General features: G+C 41.1%; 1 protein-coding gene across 1 annotated transcript in view; it reads left to right on the top strand.

Annotated features, from left to right (window-relative positions):
* Window positions 1–17,401, top strand: part of ADGRV1 (adhesion G protein-coupled receptor V1) — a 452,962-nt gene that overhangs the window by 366,484 nt on the left and 69,077 nt on the right. Inside the window, exon 87 of the mRNA XM_054714338.1 lies at window positions 482–639. Coding sequence (XP_054570313.1) covers window positions 482–639 — 158 coding nt within the window. The remainder of the gene's footprint in view (window positions 1–481; window positions 640–17,401) is intronic.

The following is a 17,401-nucleotide window of genomic DNA, read 5'->3' as shown; positions in this document are numbered from 1 at the left end:
AGATGCAATTGAGCAGTATAGCTTCTAAATGGAAAGTTGTCATTTTCAAGAGAATTCATTGGCTCTACAGGAAATGTATAGCTTAGGAATGACAGATTGAGCCCTAGCAATCCTCACATTTGCCATTTGCTATACCTTCTCTCATGCAGTCCCCAGTGTGACCTTGGGCTCAGTAGGCCAAGAAAATAGAGCTGCAAAGCAAGTGCACATTTCTCAAATTATTTGGACAGGACCTTTTTTTTTTTTTTTAAGTTTTCTGAGCCTCTCAGGATGTGCTTGTTTCATGGATCCTACTTTGTGAAGCCGTGGATGAGATTTAATCATATAGCCTCTACTCGAACAAAGCTTCAATTTGTCAAACCAAAAATGAGCTTTTGCCAACACTTAGATACAAAGAGTTAGTATAAAGCAATGATGTCATACATTCTGGATTTCAGAAATGTTCGTATTGAAGTTGTCTGAGTGATCTCTTCTCTTTCAGGTGTTTCATCCCCAATATCTATGCCGCTCTGTTCACCGCAGCCCTGGTCCCTTTAATGTGCCTCGTGGTGGTATTTGTGGTGTTCATCCATGCCTACCAGGTGAAGCCGCAGTGGAAAGCATATGACGATGTCTTCAGGGGAAGAACAAATGCCGCAGGTTTGGAAGGAGTTGTATTTGTACTTTGGAGATGAGAACTTTTTAATGGTGGGGGAACTGGCACTGCAATTTTTTTTTTTTTAATCAAGAAAAAGGAAGAAGTTAGATTCAGCTTTCAGCTGTAGTCTCCAGTACCTCCTGCTTCTTAGTACTCCCTGACATCTCTCTCTTTAGGTCTCTGTAGGTTTTATTGCTGGTTTCAGTTTTGTCTTTTTAAGATATTGATGTCCAAGGAAATGAGTCACACAGCCTTTGGGAGTTGCTTGCCAAAGCTTCCTTCAACTTAAGCAGTAATAACCTATGTTCAACCTGTGAAATGTATCCATTTCTTCCTGAGAATCTGAGAATTCGTCACAAACAAACTTCCATTGTGCTCAGGAGTGCTGTGTTTTGCATGTGGAGTTCTGCTTGTGCTGACAGATGTTTAAAAACATATGTGATCAGACAGCTTCATAAGTGGCTACACATGTCTAGTGATTTAACAGTGCAAGTCTTTCCAGCTCAAATTGGCTTTCACTGCAGCTCATTTTTTCCCTTTGAATCATACTTAACACAGGTTTCTATGATCTGATTCTTTTTTGTTGTTAGATTAGAGTCTCTTAGGAATTTCCTTAACTGGGAACAATAACCACACACCTACATACAGAAAATTCTGTCTAAAATGGTTTGAGTGACTAGAATATTAGGGATAATCTTGTGCTTGGAGTGGAGGATCCCGCTTGGGCCAGTGAAGAAGAGGAGTCTCTCTTTTCTAAACTTTGATAAATCTAGAGCCAAATGCATGAGAGGAATTCTTCACATTTTAAGTGCTTCTCAAAGTTTAAGCAAGAGGTATATATGAAGTCCCTAGAACAGTGTCTAATATATTACTGGGGGTTCAATAGATATTGCCATTTATAGGATAATAAAAGGAGGTACTGTAATAGAAGAAAAACCTTCTGGCACCTGAACTGGATCAGGGAAGATGCAAAAAAGATTTTCCTCTTGGTATAAAGAGAAGGGACTCTATATTATTTTGTGGGTTCATTTGTAAGATAGCTGTATCTAGCCAACTCTTCTGTATTCTCTCATTTAGCATGGAATCATTATGTAGGCAGACGTATTATTTAAGATTATGATTAATCTTAAATTCTTCAATTAAGAAAACTACTTAATGTAGAAATCTTACTTTTTCATGGGACAGAATTTTTCCAGAAGCTATGCTATTATTAAACTTGGGATTCATTTTATTACAATGCATATTCTTAAGGGAAGAGTTGTTAGTTTCTTTCCCCAAATGACAAGATTTGTTTTGTTTTCTTTATACTAGTAAAATGGAAGTGCCAGTGTTTACATGTTTTCAATAAGGATAACATAAAGGCTTCACATAATGAGTTAATCCTTTTAATGCCTAAATCACTCCTATGCCTTTTGGATATGATCCAACATGGATATAGTAAAAACAAACAAACAAACAAAAACAGTACTTTATCTGAAAAACATAGCCCTTAAGCATTAAACGTAATTCTGAAAGTTCCAGCATACTTGTATCTCAACTAGGGAAGCTCTTGCAATTAAATAGTAATAGAAGCATTGCTCTATTGTAGCTTTACAAATATAAAAAATACTTATGATTTTCTAATTCCCCTATTTCCATGACAATTTAATCTAATAGTTATTACTTCATACTTGGACACGGTCAGTATTTTTCTGATTGGTCACTAGTTCAAGTCTTTTATTTCCCCATTTCATTTTCTCAGATGTCTATATTTCAAAATGTAAAGTGGATTGTCTCACCAGCATCATTGCCCAAAAGAAAAGTCCAGTCTTTTTAGACTACAAGACAAGATCTCCACAGTCCACCCTCAGTCATCTGTCCATCCCCAAGTTAGTTACTATTTATCCTGCACTCTGACTATGCCAGTTTATTTACTTTTTCCTAAAGTTGCCTGATGCTGTCATCTTTGTTCATGTAAGGAACCCTCAACTTTGAACTCCTCATCACCACTAATTGATGAGACCCAGGTGTTTAATAAGTGATGTGAGGAAATGTGAAGGAGAGAGAGGTGGAAAGGGCTTATCACTCTCCCGTAATCTTCATTAGCTCCCCAAACTATCCAACATAATCCCATAAGTCAAAATTGTGTGCTGGATAAACATAAGTTAATTTCCCTAGACCCCAGGTCCCACAAGATACTATTAACTCTTTTATAAAACTTCTGGAAGCTCCCAATATGCCGCCTCTTCTGTGAAACCTTTGGAATTGCCTCTTTACAGAACCACACCAATAAGAATTACTCATTCTCTCATCTATACCTTTAAAGAAAGCACTTTGTCCCTACAGCCATTACAGCAGTTATCATGGAATGGTGACTTGTTTTGGGGGTGTGTCTGACTTCCTCAATAAATTTTAAATTTCTTGAGGGCAAGGACTATTTATTATTCACCTCTGAATCACCAGCTTCTTGTAGAGTGGATAGCAAGAACATAATTAATATTTGTTGAATAAATGAATAATCATGAATGTATTATAAAATCTTATAGGAATGAATACTTAAAGCTAAATATGGCATAAGAAGTAGAGAAATGTGTTATATCATCAAAAGTAGAAATTCAAGGATATTTCTCATTGATCTGTTTGTAGGTATCACACTTTGAAGATTATAGTTTAAGACTATATTTGTTAACTCTATAATTTCCAAGACTTACATGTTCAGCTTTGACATCTGACTGATCTTTTATGTTTTATTAGCTACCTATTATAACTCCCCTCCACTTGAATTATGCCTCACTTACCTTGAATATAAAATCTCTAGAAAAAAATTACTATCTAACCCGGACTGGTGTGGCTCAGTGGTTGAGCGTCGACCTATGAACCAGAAGCAGAAGGTCACAGTTCAATTCTCCATCAGGGCACACACACATGCCTGGGTTGTGGGCTCAGTCTCCAGTGGGGGATGTGCAGGAGGCAGCCGATCAATGATTCTCTCTCATCATTGATCTCTCTCTCTCTCTCTCTCTCTCTCTCTCTGAAATTGATTTTAAAAAATTACTATATAGTCTACTAAGGAGCCTTTGATCTTTAAATCTTTCTGCTAAAATTCCATTGCATTGACCTGAAAAGTTTCTAGTGAAGATGGCACTGTAAATTCATGTTTTTGCCCACTACCCTGCTCTATGTACATAGCAGTTAAAGACAAACTATAATAAGAGAAAATTTAAAAAATAATGAACATTTCTGTGGATCAGAAACAGAGCAGGAAGACAAAGTGGTAAGCTGGCCTGAAGCTGTGGGTCTATTGTTTTCTGGATCCACAAACAGGTGGATGAGGGAGTATCTGAACTGCTGTGGTGGTAAATTGGAAATGAAAAGGTCTCACCCAAGGCAAGTGAAACTGGAGCAATAGCACCTGCATTAAAGAAGCCTGAAAAAAGAGCTGCACAGTAGCTTGGGCTTTGGATTGTGGAAATCGTGGAGTCCCAGGAGAAAGAAAGAAAAAAAAATCTCATGAAATACCTGGGCCAAGCTCTCTAGGGTTCACAGACTATATCTGTCATATCCATATGTCACCATATGTAGTTTCCTTATAGCCAATTTGTGTTTTTGTTTTTAGTAACTATAATGATTATGATTACCTTAGAGTTTTAGGTTTGGTAAACAGATGCAATGAGTTATCACCAGCATCACCTATTTGAATAACTAAAGAACTTGAATCCATTTTGTTAGGCCTGGAGTCTTTCATATGTCGATAGAACTGTTCTCCAAACTAATCACCATTGTGCAGGTTACATGTGCCTAACAATAGGAGCAGTTTTTAATCCACACTTGTGTGTTTGTCATGACTGCTGAGTATCAGACCCTTTACAACTCTATTATTTTTTAAATTTTATTTCTTGATGAGAGAGAGAGAGAGAGAGAGAGAGAGAGAGAGAGAGAGAGAAAGAGAAAAGAAGAAGAAGAAGAAGAAGAAGAAGAAGAAGAAGAAGAAGAAGAAGAAGAAGAAGAAGAAGAAAAGAGAAGAGACATCAATTTGTTGTTCGACTCATTTATGCATTCATTGGTTGATTCTTGTATGTGCCCTGACCTGGGATCAAACCCACAACCTTGGCATATGAGAATGATGCTCTAACCAACTGAGCTACCTGGTCAGGGCTTACAACTCTGTATTTTGAGTTACATTTTGTTCCTGTTATCCTTAATTTCAGAATTCAAATAAACTCAATGAAATCCAAAGGAAAGGGGGGTGGGGGGAACAGAGAAAGAGCTGCTAATAAATAAAATGTGTTCTGTGCTTCAGTCTCCCAAAGATGGCCACTGTCAGTCCCTTTCTTTTCTGAGCTTGGCCTGGCACAGTGATGGCAGCATGGCCTCTGTGCCTCTTTTGCTGCCTGACTGCTATCCACCACGTTTTCGAAGGTCAGTGGTTGCTCATGAGATTCACTGGCCTCCTCCTCTCATCAGTGGGCTGAATGTGCAGTGAAAATGAGTCAGGATAAAGGTATGTTCCCTGAACTAAATCTCAATGTCTCAAATAGCATTTTAAACAAAGCCTCTAATTTTAGGGTTTGGTTTTGATCTCTGGCAGTGATAAGCTTGTCTCTTCTTTTGGGATCATTAGAATTTACTGGCTCCTTTCTGCTTCATCAGTCAGTTCTTATGTGAGGAATGATTCACATAAGATCAGGGAAGGAAAATTAATTTGAATAAAAAGAGGAAGGGGGTGATTACAAATCCTTTTCTTATAAAAATCCCACACATATATTTCAATACAATAGATAAAACTGTAAAGGTGGCTTGACCTAGATAGTTACAGAAAATGTGAATCTGAGTTATGTAGGATTTACTGGCACTGTAAAGGCTGTTTCTCCATTTGGGAACATATCTAAGAATGAAAGCTTTCCTTTCTCCTGAAGATCCATCACTTCTTATTATAGTGAACAAAAATCTATCTATATAAAATCCTAATATGCAAATTGACCAAACAGCAGAATGACCAGTTGCTATGATGCACACTGACCATCAGGGGGCAGACGCTCAACGCAGGAGCTGCCCCCAGCCTGCAGGCCCTGACCAGCGGCAGTGGCAGGGGGCGGGGCCAGCGAGTGGGCAGCACCAGGCCAGCCAAGGCGTGTGCGAGCAGGGCCACCCTGCCGCCCGATCGCCCTGATGGACACCTCGCAGAGGGAGGCAGTGGGGACTGTGGGGGGGGGAGGGCGGGGATGGCGAGGGGGCAGCATCAGGCCAGCCAAGGTGCGAGCGGGGCCCCCAATTGCCCTGCCAGCCACCCTGCAGAGGGAGGCGGCGGCAGGGGCAGGGGGTGGGGCCGGCGAGCAGGCAGTGCCAGGTCAGCCAAGGCGGGTGTGAGCAGGGGCCCCCTAATCACCCTGCCAGTCGCCCCACAGATTGGCTCTGATCGCCAGCCAGGCCTAGGGACCCTACCTGTGCATGAATTTCATGCACCAGGCCTCTAGTAGTAATATAAATCAAGATTCCATTGTTATGAAATCATTGAACACTTGCTATAATGAGTATTTCAAAGCATTATCCCTTATGTCCTAAAGTTGAGTGACTTTGTTTCCATTGACATTTAAAATATTTCAAATAGAGTTCAAAGAAACTCAATGAACCCCAAAGGGTAAAGTAAAAGGAAAGAGCTCCTGGGAGATGCAGTAGGCTCTCTGTTGGATTCTCCAAAGGCAGTGGCCATCAGCCACCTCCCTCCTGTGGTGAACATGCTACTTCTCATACAAAGCGGTGGAGTCGCTTAGACCAGTGGTTGGCAAACTGCGGCTCGTGAGCCACATGCAGCTCTTTGGCCCCTTGAGTGTGGCTCTTCCACAAAATACCATGTTCGGGCGCGCACATACAGTGCAATTGAAACTTCATGGCCCTTGCACAGAAGTTGGTTTTCGTCCTGGGCGAGTCTATTTTGAAGAAGTGGCTTTAGAACACTCAAGGGCCAAAGAGCCACATGTGACTCGCAAGCCGCAGTTTGCCGACCACTGGCTTAGACCAATAGAATACCATGGATGAGATGCTGTCCCTTAATGGGTCTGGCCTTTAGGAGAACTAGCAGTTTCAGCTTCTTTTCTCTTGGAAGCTAGCTACCATGTAAGAACCACCGTGATGTCTGAAACCCCAAGCTAGTCGTGTGGAGTGGCCATGTGGGTGACATGCTTGGCCAGTCCTCAGTTGTTTCAGGCACCTTAGCTCTAAGAATTCTTATAGATTCCAGCACAAGTAGATACCGCACAGAGCAGAAAAACTGCCTGGCTCAAATTGTAGGATTAAGAGAAATAATAAATTATTTTAAGCCACTAAGTTTTGCGGTGGTTTTATTATGTAGATATAAATAGATGAAACACTCTGGTTCTAGCATTCTTAGTCTTACATCAAAATTACAAGTATGTCATTGTCATTTTATATTTTATTGCTTGAAGGAACGTACATGGTTTATAAATAAAAATGGAAAAACACAATATGACTTTTTTTTCTAAAGCAAAATTGAGGCTTCCACTAAAGCGAAGCAAAAGTAATCTTACCTAGTAACAGTATGTGCTTGAATTGGATCCAGAATGACCAATAGAACAGGTTTCACATGTCCTTGGCAGTCAGCTGCTTGTTTTCAGTCTGCTCTCAGTTCCATTGCTCAGAAGAAAGCAAAACAATGCTGAGAGACCTGGGGAAAACCCCAGAATTTCTCACTAGACCATGAACAATCTCTTCCACTTGAGCTTGAAAAATCTCTTTGAACACAGTTCAGCCTTCCCACATTTTACCAGTAGTGGTGGGGAAAATCCAAAATGTTTACAGAAACATTGTGGATGCTCGCTCAATCTTCAGAGATTCAAATCAGAAATTGTTGAGCCTGAAAAGTGATGTGTTGTCAGTCTTCAGTGTGTGTTTTCTTCATGACTGTTTTTGAAAACATTTGGGATTTGATAATATTTATTAGAAACTAACATTATGAGTTAGTTTCCTAACGCTTAAACCATGCAGATGAAAAGTATTAGAAAACTAAAATCACAGAGTTGAGAGAAAGTGTAAATGACTGTTTAAACTCATTATTTACACATGTAACCAAAGAAGAAAAGGGACTGATAATTTGTGACTGAGCTGGGTCTTTCTAGAACTAAAGTTTTATGAATATTTTTACCTCAGTGAACTGCCTTTCACTACTCCTAGTTAAATACTAATGAGGACAAGGGTCGTTCTCTATTTAGTCTATTACAGTACTAAACTTTTAAGTCCAATTTACATTTATTTTCTAGGTGGGAATAGGGCATGAATATGGTAGGGTTGGAAGAAAGAGTAAAGAGCAAGGACTACATATAAGTGGCAGGTGTGAATTTACCTGGGCCCTGGTAGTCTAATTATTATAATCACCACTACCAATTAAGACTAATCATATGCCAGACACATCCTAATATATAAAAAGCCAGGGGTCATCAGGACCGAATAGCAGGCTGTGTGGGGCGACAAGGCCAGCAAGGGGGTTAGTGAGGGACAACCAAATGACTGAACAACAGGCTGCGTGGGGCAACCAGGCCAGCACGGGGGTTAGTAAGGGATAACAAAATGACTGAACAGCAGGCTGGGTGGGGCGACCAGGCCAGCAGGGGTGTTAGTGAGGGACGACCAAATGACTGAACAGCAGGCTATATGGGGTGACCAGGCTGGCGGGGGGGGGAGGGGGGCAGTTGGGGGTGACCAGGCTGGTGGGGGGGATTTGGGGGCAGCCAGGCTGGCAGGGGGGCAGTTGGGGGTGACTAGGCTGGCAGGGTGGAAGTTGGGGGCTACCAGGCCAGCGGGGAGGGAAGTTAAGGGTGATCAAGCAAGCAGGCAGGTGAGCAGTTAGGAGCCAACAGTCCCGGATTGTGAGAGAAATGTCTGAGGGGTCCCGGATTGGAGAGGGTACAGGCTGGGCTGAGGGAACCCCCCCCCACAAGTGCACAAATTTCATGCACCAGGCCTCTAGTTTTGTATATATTATCTCTTATTTTTACAAGAGTCCTGTGAAGCATGTATTATTATTTCTATAGTCAGATAAGAAAGTCAAGAAAATGAGAGGCATAGAAAAGTGAGAAAAGTGTCCAAGTTTGTAGTTGGCATCAGAGCCACAGGCAACTCTCAAGCTCTCCAGCGCTGCCATTCCTGAAGGCACCAGTACCATTTTCTTATAAAACTGTCATCAAGAAAAATAACATGTAAACATTGAATTAAACCTGGAGAACTTTCATTTCATGAAAGTAGTAGACTCCTTTCCCCAGAAAGAATTTGAAGTGATCTGGGCTGGCAGATTATTCCTTCCTCTTCTGATTTCCAAGAAAGACTGCCCCCTCTCTTTATGGTACTGAAGCATCCTTAATTGTCCTCATCATTCTCATATGTAGTGCAGGCATAATAATAACACTTAACTTTATAGAACTGTTTGAAGGATTAAAAGTTAATTCATATAAGGTCTTTAGTTCACTCTCTGGAATGTACTCAGCACTCAGTACTAGTATGTGTTGGTATTTCTATTAGCATAACTCTTTTTCTTATTCCTTCATTGACAGTTTAATATAACTTTTATTTCAGACAGGAATCATAAGATAAAATGAAATAATGAAGAAACAGTATTATAGAAATAGCGTAACTCTTAATATTTGCAGAATACAATCAGATATGTAATTCTTTTGTCCTATATGCATCCTAAATATCTCTCAAATAGGCCTCCCTCTTCCTTTCTTCATGATTATGCCTGGTGTATTAATCAGCTTGAGCTGCCATAACGAAATACCACAGGCTAGATGGCTTACACAACTGAAGTGCAAACCTCACAGTTGGAGGCTGAGAAGTCCCCACAGTCTGGTTGCTGCCAGTTCAGTTCCTGATGAGGGCCCTCTTCCTGGCTGGCAGGGGGCCTCTTCTCACTGGGTCTTCATATGGTAAAGAGAGTGCAGGGGGTTGGGGTGGGGTGGGGTAGTTCTCTCCTGTCTCTTATAAGGGTGCTCATCCCATCATGAGACTGCACCCTTGTGACCTAATTGCCTTTCAAAGTCCCCTTCCCCACATATCCTCTTTCTTTCTTCAGCTGTACTGAACTAGTGCTGTTGCCTAAAGGTGACATGATTTCTGATAAGCTTGGATTTAAATAACATAACTGAATCCACTCTTGCTTGCTGAATTTATCCACAAGTTTATGGTCTGGGAGGAAAAGGAATGGAATTGAAACTCATTTCCATCTTAATAGCTATTGTGAAAAGGCTTCAGTGGGGTGTTAGTTGAAGATACAGTCAGTATGGTGTACTTTTAAAACCGGGAGCATTGCTATGCAGGCGCATTGCACATGCTTTAAACTTCAGTGCAGTTGGCATCTCTGATTGATGTGGGCCATGCCTCAGTTTGAACCAGCAAATCAGTGAAACTTTCCCCAATGTTTATAATTTTTGTACATAGGTAAAGTGAGTTTCTCATCTATTTCCTTGGCAGTTTTTCTCTAAATTAATAAAAGTTTACATTTTAATTTTCCTGACATAATTCATTCTTTAAAAAAAAATTCTCCTTCTCAAATTCTTCTTTATGTATCCTGGAAAAATTACCAATGAGCCATTATCTCCCTTTGAAAGCTATGTAAAACAATTATTCAGGTTTATTGCTTTGAACTAAGAGCAATTCTTTTTTTTTTTTTTTTTTTTTTTTTTAGTGGATGACTGAAATCTTCCAATTAACTCTTGACTAATGAAATCACAATTTCTTTTTTAAAATATATTTTTATTGATTTTAGAGAGAGGAAAAGAGAGGGATAGAAACATCGATCAACTGCCTCCAACACACACACACACACACACACACACACACACACACACACACATACACTCAGGGGATTGAGCCCACAGCCTTGGGCATGTGCCCTGACTGGGAATCGAACTGTGACCTGTTTCATGGTCCAACACTCAACCACTGAGTCACACCAGCTGGGCACAATTTCTTATTTTTTAAATGTCTTGCTCAAGTGTGTGTTCAGACAATTTCTAAAGAATGTATATAAAATCTGACTAGCAAGTAGAACACTCAGTTTTTAAAGGCTGTTTTATCTTAGAATACCTATGACATTGAAACACTATATTCCCACTTTGACCTGGTCTGTGAGCCATCTGCCAATATGGTGGTCCTATAACACACCAATACACCATGGCTCCCTCTAATCAGCCAAATCTCAAGTTCTTAGGTATAAATTTCATTCTTGATTTGCAACTTTTTTCATGTTATTTATTGCCATTCTCATTATTTACAGATACTTTCAATTTATTATTTAGTGCCTACATAGTTACTTTTTTAAAAATATAGTCACAGAATAATATTTGATCACACTTTAATTAATCAACTGGTACAATATTAAAGATCCAGAAATAAGGAGAAATAGGGTTGCTAAGGACTAGGAAAATAGGAAGTGGGGACAGGTAATCTGGGCATATAGCAATTGTAATAAATTTTTTTAAATGTATACTTTGCACAATGCCTATGAACACAATGCCCATACTCAATATTTTACATATTATAAAACTCAGAAAGCTGAATAAAAGAGAATGACATTTTTCCTGGCCAGTGTGGCTCAGTGGTTGAGCATTGACCTATGAACCAGGAAGTCACGGCTTGATTCCCAGTCAGGGCACACGCCCAGGTTGTGGGCTTGATACCCAGTAAAGGGTGTGCAGGAGGCAGCCAGTCAATGTTTCCCTCTCCTCGTTGATGTTTCTATCTCCCTCTCCCTTCCTCTTTGAAATATCATTTCGTATATATAAAATGACATTTTTATAAATTATTTCCTTGAAGAAAAGTACACCATATCAAAGGTGAAGATCTTTTCACAGAACTGCTCTTTCACTTGCCTTCACATGACTGAAAGAGCCTGCCTCAAGGAGTTCACTTTTTTCTGACAACCAGCTGCAAAAGGCCACTCCTTCCAACTAATAGGATGTCAAAAATATTTTTCCTATTTTTGAATCTATGCTTTTTGCTTACACCACCCTTTTCCTATAGATGTTCGCCTGTTACCATTTCCCATGATTTTCTCCCTTTCTGGGTCACCATTTCCCTCTCCACATCTCTCCCTGAGCACAACTTCTGTCTGTCCTCCTCTCCCTGCCCGAACTCCTTCTGGTCTTTATTGTCATTGTGACCGCCCTGCCCTCCACCCTGGGATTGTTTAACTAGCTCCCTTGATTTCCTCACCAACTTGGCTCCCTCGTTAAGCATTTTGACAATCATCAGTCCTGTCAATGCCTATACTTTTCTTCTGTTTACCAGCCAATTTGTACTACTCTGTAATAGATACTAATTTATTCTAAGTAACCTTAAACTGGGCCATCTCTGCATCTTAGAAATCCTTTGGATTATCTTTAATTGATTCTTGAGTAATCTTTGAAACAGATTCCGCTGCCCTTAAGTCTTGTGCATAATACATTTCATTCTCACTTTCTATATAACTGTGAAGCAACTTGATGTTACTTCACTCAACTTTCCTTATTTTTATGTGCTCATTTCTCTTTGTCGTCTCCCTTCTTTGCCACCTTTCCTCCTATTTCAGATAAGGAGGTAAATAACTCATTCTAACCAAAGCCAACTCTCGAAATTGTGCCCTTCTTTTAGTTTCCTTCTCTTAGAACTTGTTTCAGTTTCACACTATTGCTTTACATCTTAAATTTCTCTCCTCTGTCTTTGCCCTCCATCTAGAAACATGCATCACTTTTACTGCCTCAAAGTGCTTGTTCATAATGCTGCTGCCTTATTAAGTTATTTCCTGCCTCTCTCCTTCACCAACAAACTTCTTAAAGAATAGTCCATATGAGCTGGCTGAACTCATCACCTTCTGTTCATTGCTAAAGCTTGAGAGTACCTTGCATATCTTCTTTCATTCATTACCTATAACTTTGAACACCAAATCTACTGACCTGTTTTCTCATGTCCTTATCCTTAAACTCTTCTGCATAAATCAGTACCCTTCCTTGAAGAGTCTGTCTCCCTTGGTTTTTATGATACTCTTTTTATTTTCCTGCAAAAATCCAAGGCCATGCCACATTCTTCCTGTGACTCAATTCTGGAGTATCTGTGTTTTTCAGGAATTGCCTTTGTCTTTTTCAAATCATAGTGGTAGTTTTCAAATCTATCAACTTGAGTCCAACTTCTTTCCTCAACTTCTTTCCTATCCTATCTTGTCCACAGGAAATATAAAATTTGTCATCAACTTGGTTCCTCTATCTGTCCCATTGCTCTGCGACTGTATTATTTTCTCTCACTTTCTTCTCTTCTTCCTGTTAATCCTTTTCCTATTTTCCTAACCTTGGAGCTAGTGTAATTTCTTTTACTCCACCATTATAGACATTCAGGTCAGTAGTGGTCAAAAATGACCATCAAAATCACACTTCCAGAAATTATGGTTTGATGAGTCACTCTATAGACATACTGATTTAGAATACCCAGTGTTGAAGTCCCAATATCCGTATAGTTTCAAAATTTCTCATTGTTTTCTGATTTGGGGTACTATGGTAGATTCTATTTCTGTAATATTTCTGTATCCATCCCCTTCTTCTCTGCCATTCCCGTTCTTCAAGTTTTCATTATCTCTCATTTTGATCACTGCAGTAGGTACCTAACTGGTATCCCTGCCTCCAACAGTCTCTCCACAACTTACTTTCCTATGAAATTTAAAGCTCTGTTTTGATTAGGACACATCTTTTCTCTGAAATTTTATTTTATTATTTTTTAATATATTTTTTATTAACTTCAGAGAGGAAGGGAGAGGGAGAGAGAAATAGAAACATCTATGATGAGAGAGAATCATTGATTGGCTGCCTCCTGCATGCCCCCTACTGAGGATCAAGCCTGCAACCTGGGTATGTGCCCTTAACCGGAATCAAACCCAGGACTCTTCAGTCCACAGGCCGATGCTCTATCCACTGAGCCAAACCAGCTAGGGCTTCTCAGAAATTTTAAATGGTTTTCCAGTTCCTATAAAATAATCCTGTATTGCGTACTCTGCCTCTCAAGATCTCTTCATGACCTAGTGTTACAAATATTCTTCCCATTATTTATCTTCATGGACCTTTAATTTCAATCAAAAGGAATAATTTACACTAATTTATGCATTTGCCTTTTTGCCTCTATGTAAGCTACTCCCATCACCTTAAACTCAAAATTTACATGTTCAATATAGCTCATCTTCAAGGCTCAGCTGAAATTTCTTATTCCTCACAAAGGTCTAACTGATACACTGACAGGAAGTAACTGCCGTTTTCCCTAAATTTTTACTAGTATATAACTTGATTTTTCATGGTATTTATCTTCTACTTTTTATTATAGTGCATGTATGTGTGTGTATAGTGCATGTATGTGTGTATATACACACACACACACAAATATATATATAGTATATATTATTATTATATATATAATAGTATAATAGTATATATATAATAATATATATAAAATATATATATAAAATAGTATATATAAAATATATAAAATAGTATATATAAAATATATATATATATATATAGATATCCTACCTAATAAAAGAGTAATATGCAAATTGACCGCTCCTTCGCTACACCCAAGCCACGCCCACCAGCCAATCAGGGCAAGTATGCAAATTAACCCAACCAAGTTGGCGGTTAATTTGCATACATAGGCACCCTGAGCAGACCCCCTGCAGGATTGCAGGGAGCTGGGGTCTGCAATCCATCGCAGGGAGCTGGGGGTTGCTTCAGCCTGGTGCAGGAGTGGACCCCCTGCAATCGATCGCAGGGAGCTGGGGGTTGCTTCGGCCTGGTGCACCAGTGGACCCCCTGCAATCGATCGCAGGGAGCTGGGTATCTGCTCCGTCACCAGGCCGAAAGCCTCCGTGTGCCGGAGCAGACCCCCTGCAATCGATCCCAGGGAGCTGGGGGTTTCTTCGGCCTGGTGCACCAGCGGACCCCCATGATCGATCGCCTGGGCAGGGAGCTGGGGGTCTGCTTTCGGCCTGGGCAGGAGCGGACCCCCTGTGATTGATCGCAGGGAGCTGGGGGTCCACTCCTGCCCAAGAGGCTTTCAGTCTGGGCAGGCCTGGGCAGGGGCTGAGCCAGCGATCAGAGGGAGCTGGAGGGGCCCTGCCTAGGCCTAAAGCTTTGGCCAGAGGCTTTAGGCCTGGGCAGGGCCCAGCCATTGATTGGTGTGAACTATAGAGGAAACACCTTTTCTGACTGCACATTGGCTAAGCTTCCTGTATGCCACTGGTAATATTCTTAGTAACTTGGGTAATAAGAATCCAAAAAGGTGATCTAGGGTTTTTCCACCACACTTCTGGAGAAAAAAATGAAGGTCCACTGCTGGAGGGCTAAGAAATGTCATATCCTGCCCTAGCCAGTTTGACTCAGTGGATAATGCCTCGGCCTGCAGACAGCAGGGTCTGGGTTCGATTCTGATCAAGGGCATGTACCTAGGTTGCAGGCTCCTCCCTGACTGGGGCCCAGATCAGGGCTCATGCAGGAGGCAACCAATCAAAGTGTTCCTCTCACTTTGATGTTTCTCTCTGTCTTTCCCTTTCTCTTCCACATTCTCTAAAAGTCAATGGAAACATATCCTCAGGTGAGGATAAAAAAATAAATAAAGAAATGCATATCCTATGAAAGACACAAAGTTGTCATTTTTTTCTTGATGAAGGGACTGGAGTCCGTGTTGATGAAAACACCTTGGTGGCTGCGGTGACTGGCATTGGCTGCAGCAGGGGGGTGATGGGGCTGGTGCCTTCCCCTGATTAGCCCAGTTGCCTCCCACAAAGGGAGGCCAGACTATGGCTTAGGCCCGCTCCCCGTGGAGCACGGGCCTAAGCTGTCAGTAGGACATCTCCTGAGGGCTCCCAGTATGTGAGAGGGGGCAGGTTGGGCTTAGGGACCCCCGACCCCCAGTGCATGAATTTCATGCACCGGGCCCCTAGTTCTACCTAATAAAATAGTAATATGCAAATTGACCGCACCTTTGCTACACCAAAGCCACGCCCACCAGCCAAAGCCACGCCCACCAGCCAATCAGGGTGAGTATGCCAATTACCCAACAAAGATGGTGGTTAATTTGCATATGCTGAGGGAGGGAGGAGTGAAGACTGAAGACAACTTAGAAGGAAGAGGGAGGAAAAGCGGAAAGCAAGGTGGCTGCCAGAGGGAAAGCCCAGGCAGGGCGGAGCGGGGCGGAGCAGGGCGGGCGGCAGTGGCACACGGGTGCAGGCACGGCTGCCGCAACGGCGGTGGCAACAGCAGCGCACGCAGCCGCAGCGGCCACTTGCAGGATTCTTCCTGCAAATAGGCTACTAGTATATATATAAAAGCCTAAGTACTGTTAGACTGGTAGCTATGACATGCACTGACCACCAGGGGACAGATGCTCAATGCACAGGCATGAAAACATGGAACAGTCTGATGAATCTCAGGGAAGGAGGGAGGGGGGGGAGCAGGAAGAGATTAACCAAAGATCTTATATGCATACTAGAGGCCCGGTGGGGTCCCTCTGCCTGACCTGTGGGGTTCAGACCGAAACTGGCAGTCCAACATCCCCCAAAGGGTCCCAGATTCCAAGAGGGCAAAGGCCAGGCCAAGGGACCTCGCCGGTGCACGAATCTAGTGTGTATGTATGTGTGTGTATATATATATATATACACACACACACACACACACACACACTAGAGGCCCAGTGCATGAAATTCATGCACTGATAGGGTCCCTAGGCCTGGTCAGCGATCAGGGCCGTTTGGGGCCTTCTAGTTGCCATCCAGGGCCTCCCTTCCCTGGCTGCCAGCTGTTGGCCGGGGTCTCCCTTCATTCCGCACCACTCCCTGGTGGTCAGCGCACATCATAGAGAGCAATTGAACTCCCGGTAGAACTCCTGAGGGAACACTTTGCATAATATTTGTAAGGAAATCCATATGTAACTCATCCTTTTACCTATCACATTTTAGCTAATACATTTTTATGCTTGCTAATGAAATATATTTCTTGACTATCAATCAATAGCCAAAGTTTATATAAATCTAAGTGTTCTACATTTCGACCACTAAGTCCTCACTGAGTCTACAAAACCTTATTTGGGAGGTGCTAATATTATTCTCATTGTACAGATGAGTAAATTGTGTCTCAGAGCAGTTAAGTACCTCACCAAGGTCACACAGCTGGCAAATGATTGTCAAGCAATCTGGCTCAAGTCCATGCCCATAACTACTCTACCATTCTGCCTTTTTTTCTTTTTTATGAATAAATCCCACTCAGTCAACCCCAATGCTGCTTTTTTTTTTTTAATGTAATTGGCTAAAGGCCCATATTTTAAAATATATTTTTCCTTTTAATTGAATTTGACAGAAACAAATTATACAATTTAGTATAAATAACCTTCAGGGAAGAAAATTATGTGATTTATGACTAGTATGCATCAACTTTAAGAAAGAACTAGAAATTGGGTCATAGGAAAGAATAAAAGCATTGAAGAGCAATTTAAAGCCCGCTTGTACAGTGTGATAAAGAGTGTAAATCAGTGTGGTTGTAGATTAACAAGTTATCAAAATGAGCAATATTTGATCCTTGCATTCATTTAATTGTACAGTTTCCAAATGTGATTTCTCTCCATCATCTCTCAACCCATTCAATGTAATGTCTTTGCAAATAAATACTTAATCTGTAGTAATGGTAAAGCTGCGTTGCCACCATGAAAATAATGTGTATTTTTACAAATGTGTTTCACAAACTTTGTAACAAAATCAACTTCACCGGGTTT

This window comes from Eptesicus fuscus, chromosome 4 (genome assembly GCF_027574615.1).
Source record: "Eptesicus fuscus isolate TK198812 chromosome 4, DD_ASM_mEF_20220401, whole genome shotgun sequence".
NCBI classification, from domain to species: domain Eukaryota; kingdom Metazoa; phylum Chordata; class Mammalia; order Chiroptera; family Vespertilionidae; genus Eptesicus; species Eptesicus fuscus.
The sequence above is the reverse complement of the archived record's forward strand: the minus strand, read 5'-3'. Positions and strand labels throughout refer to the sequence as shown.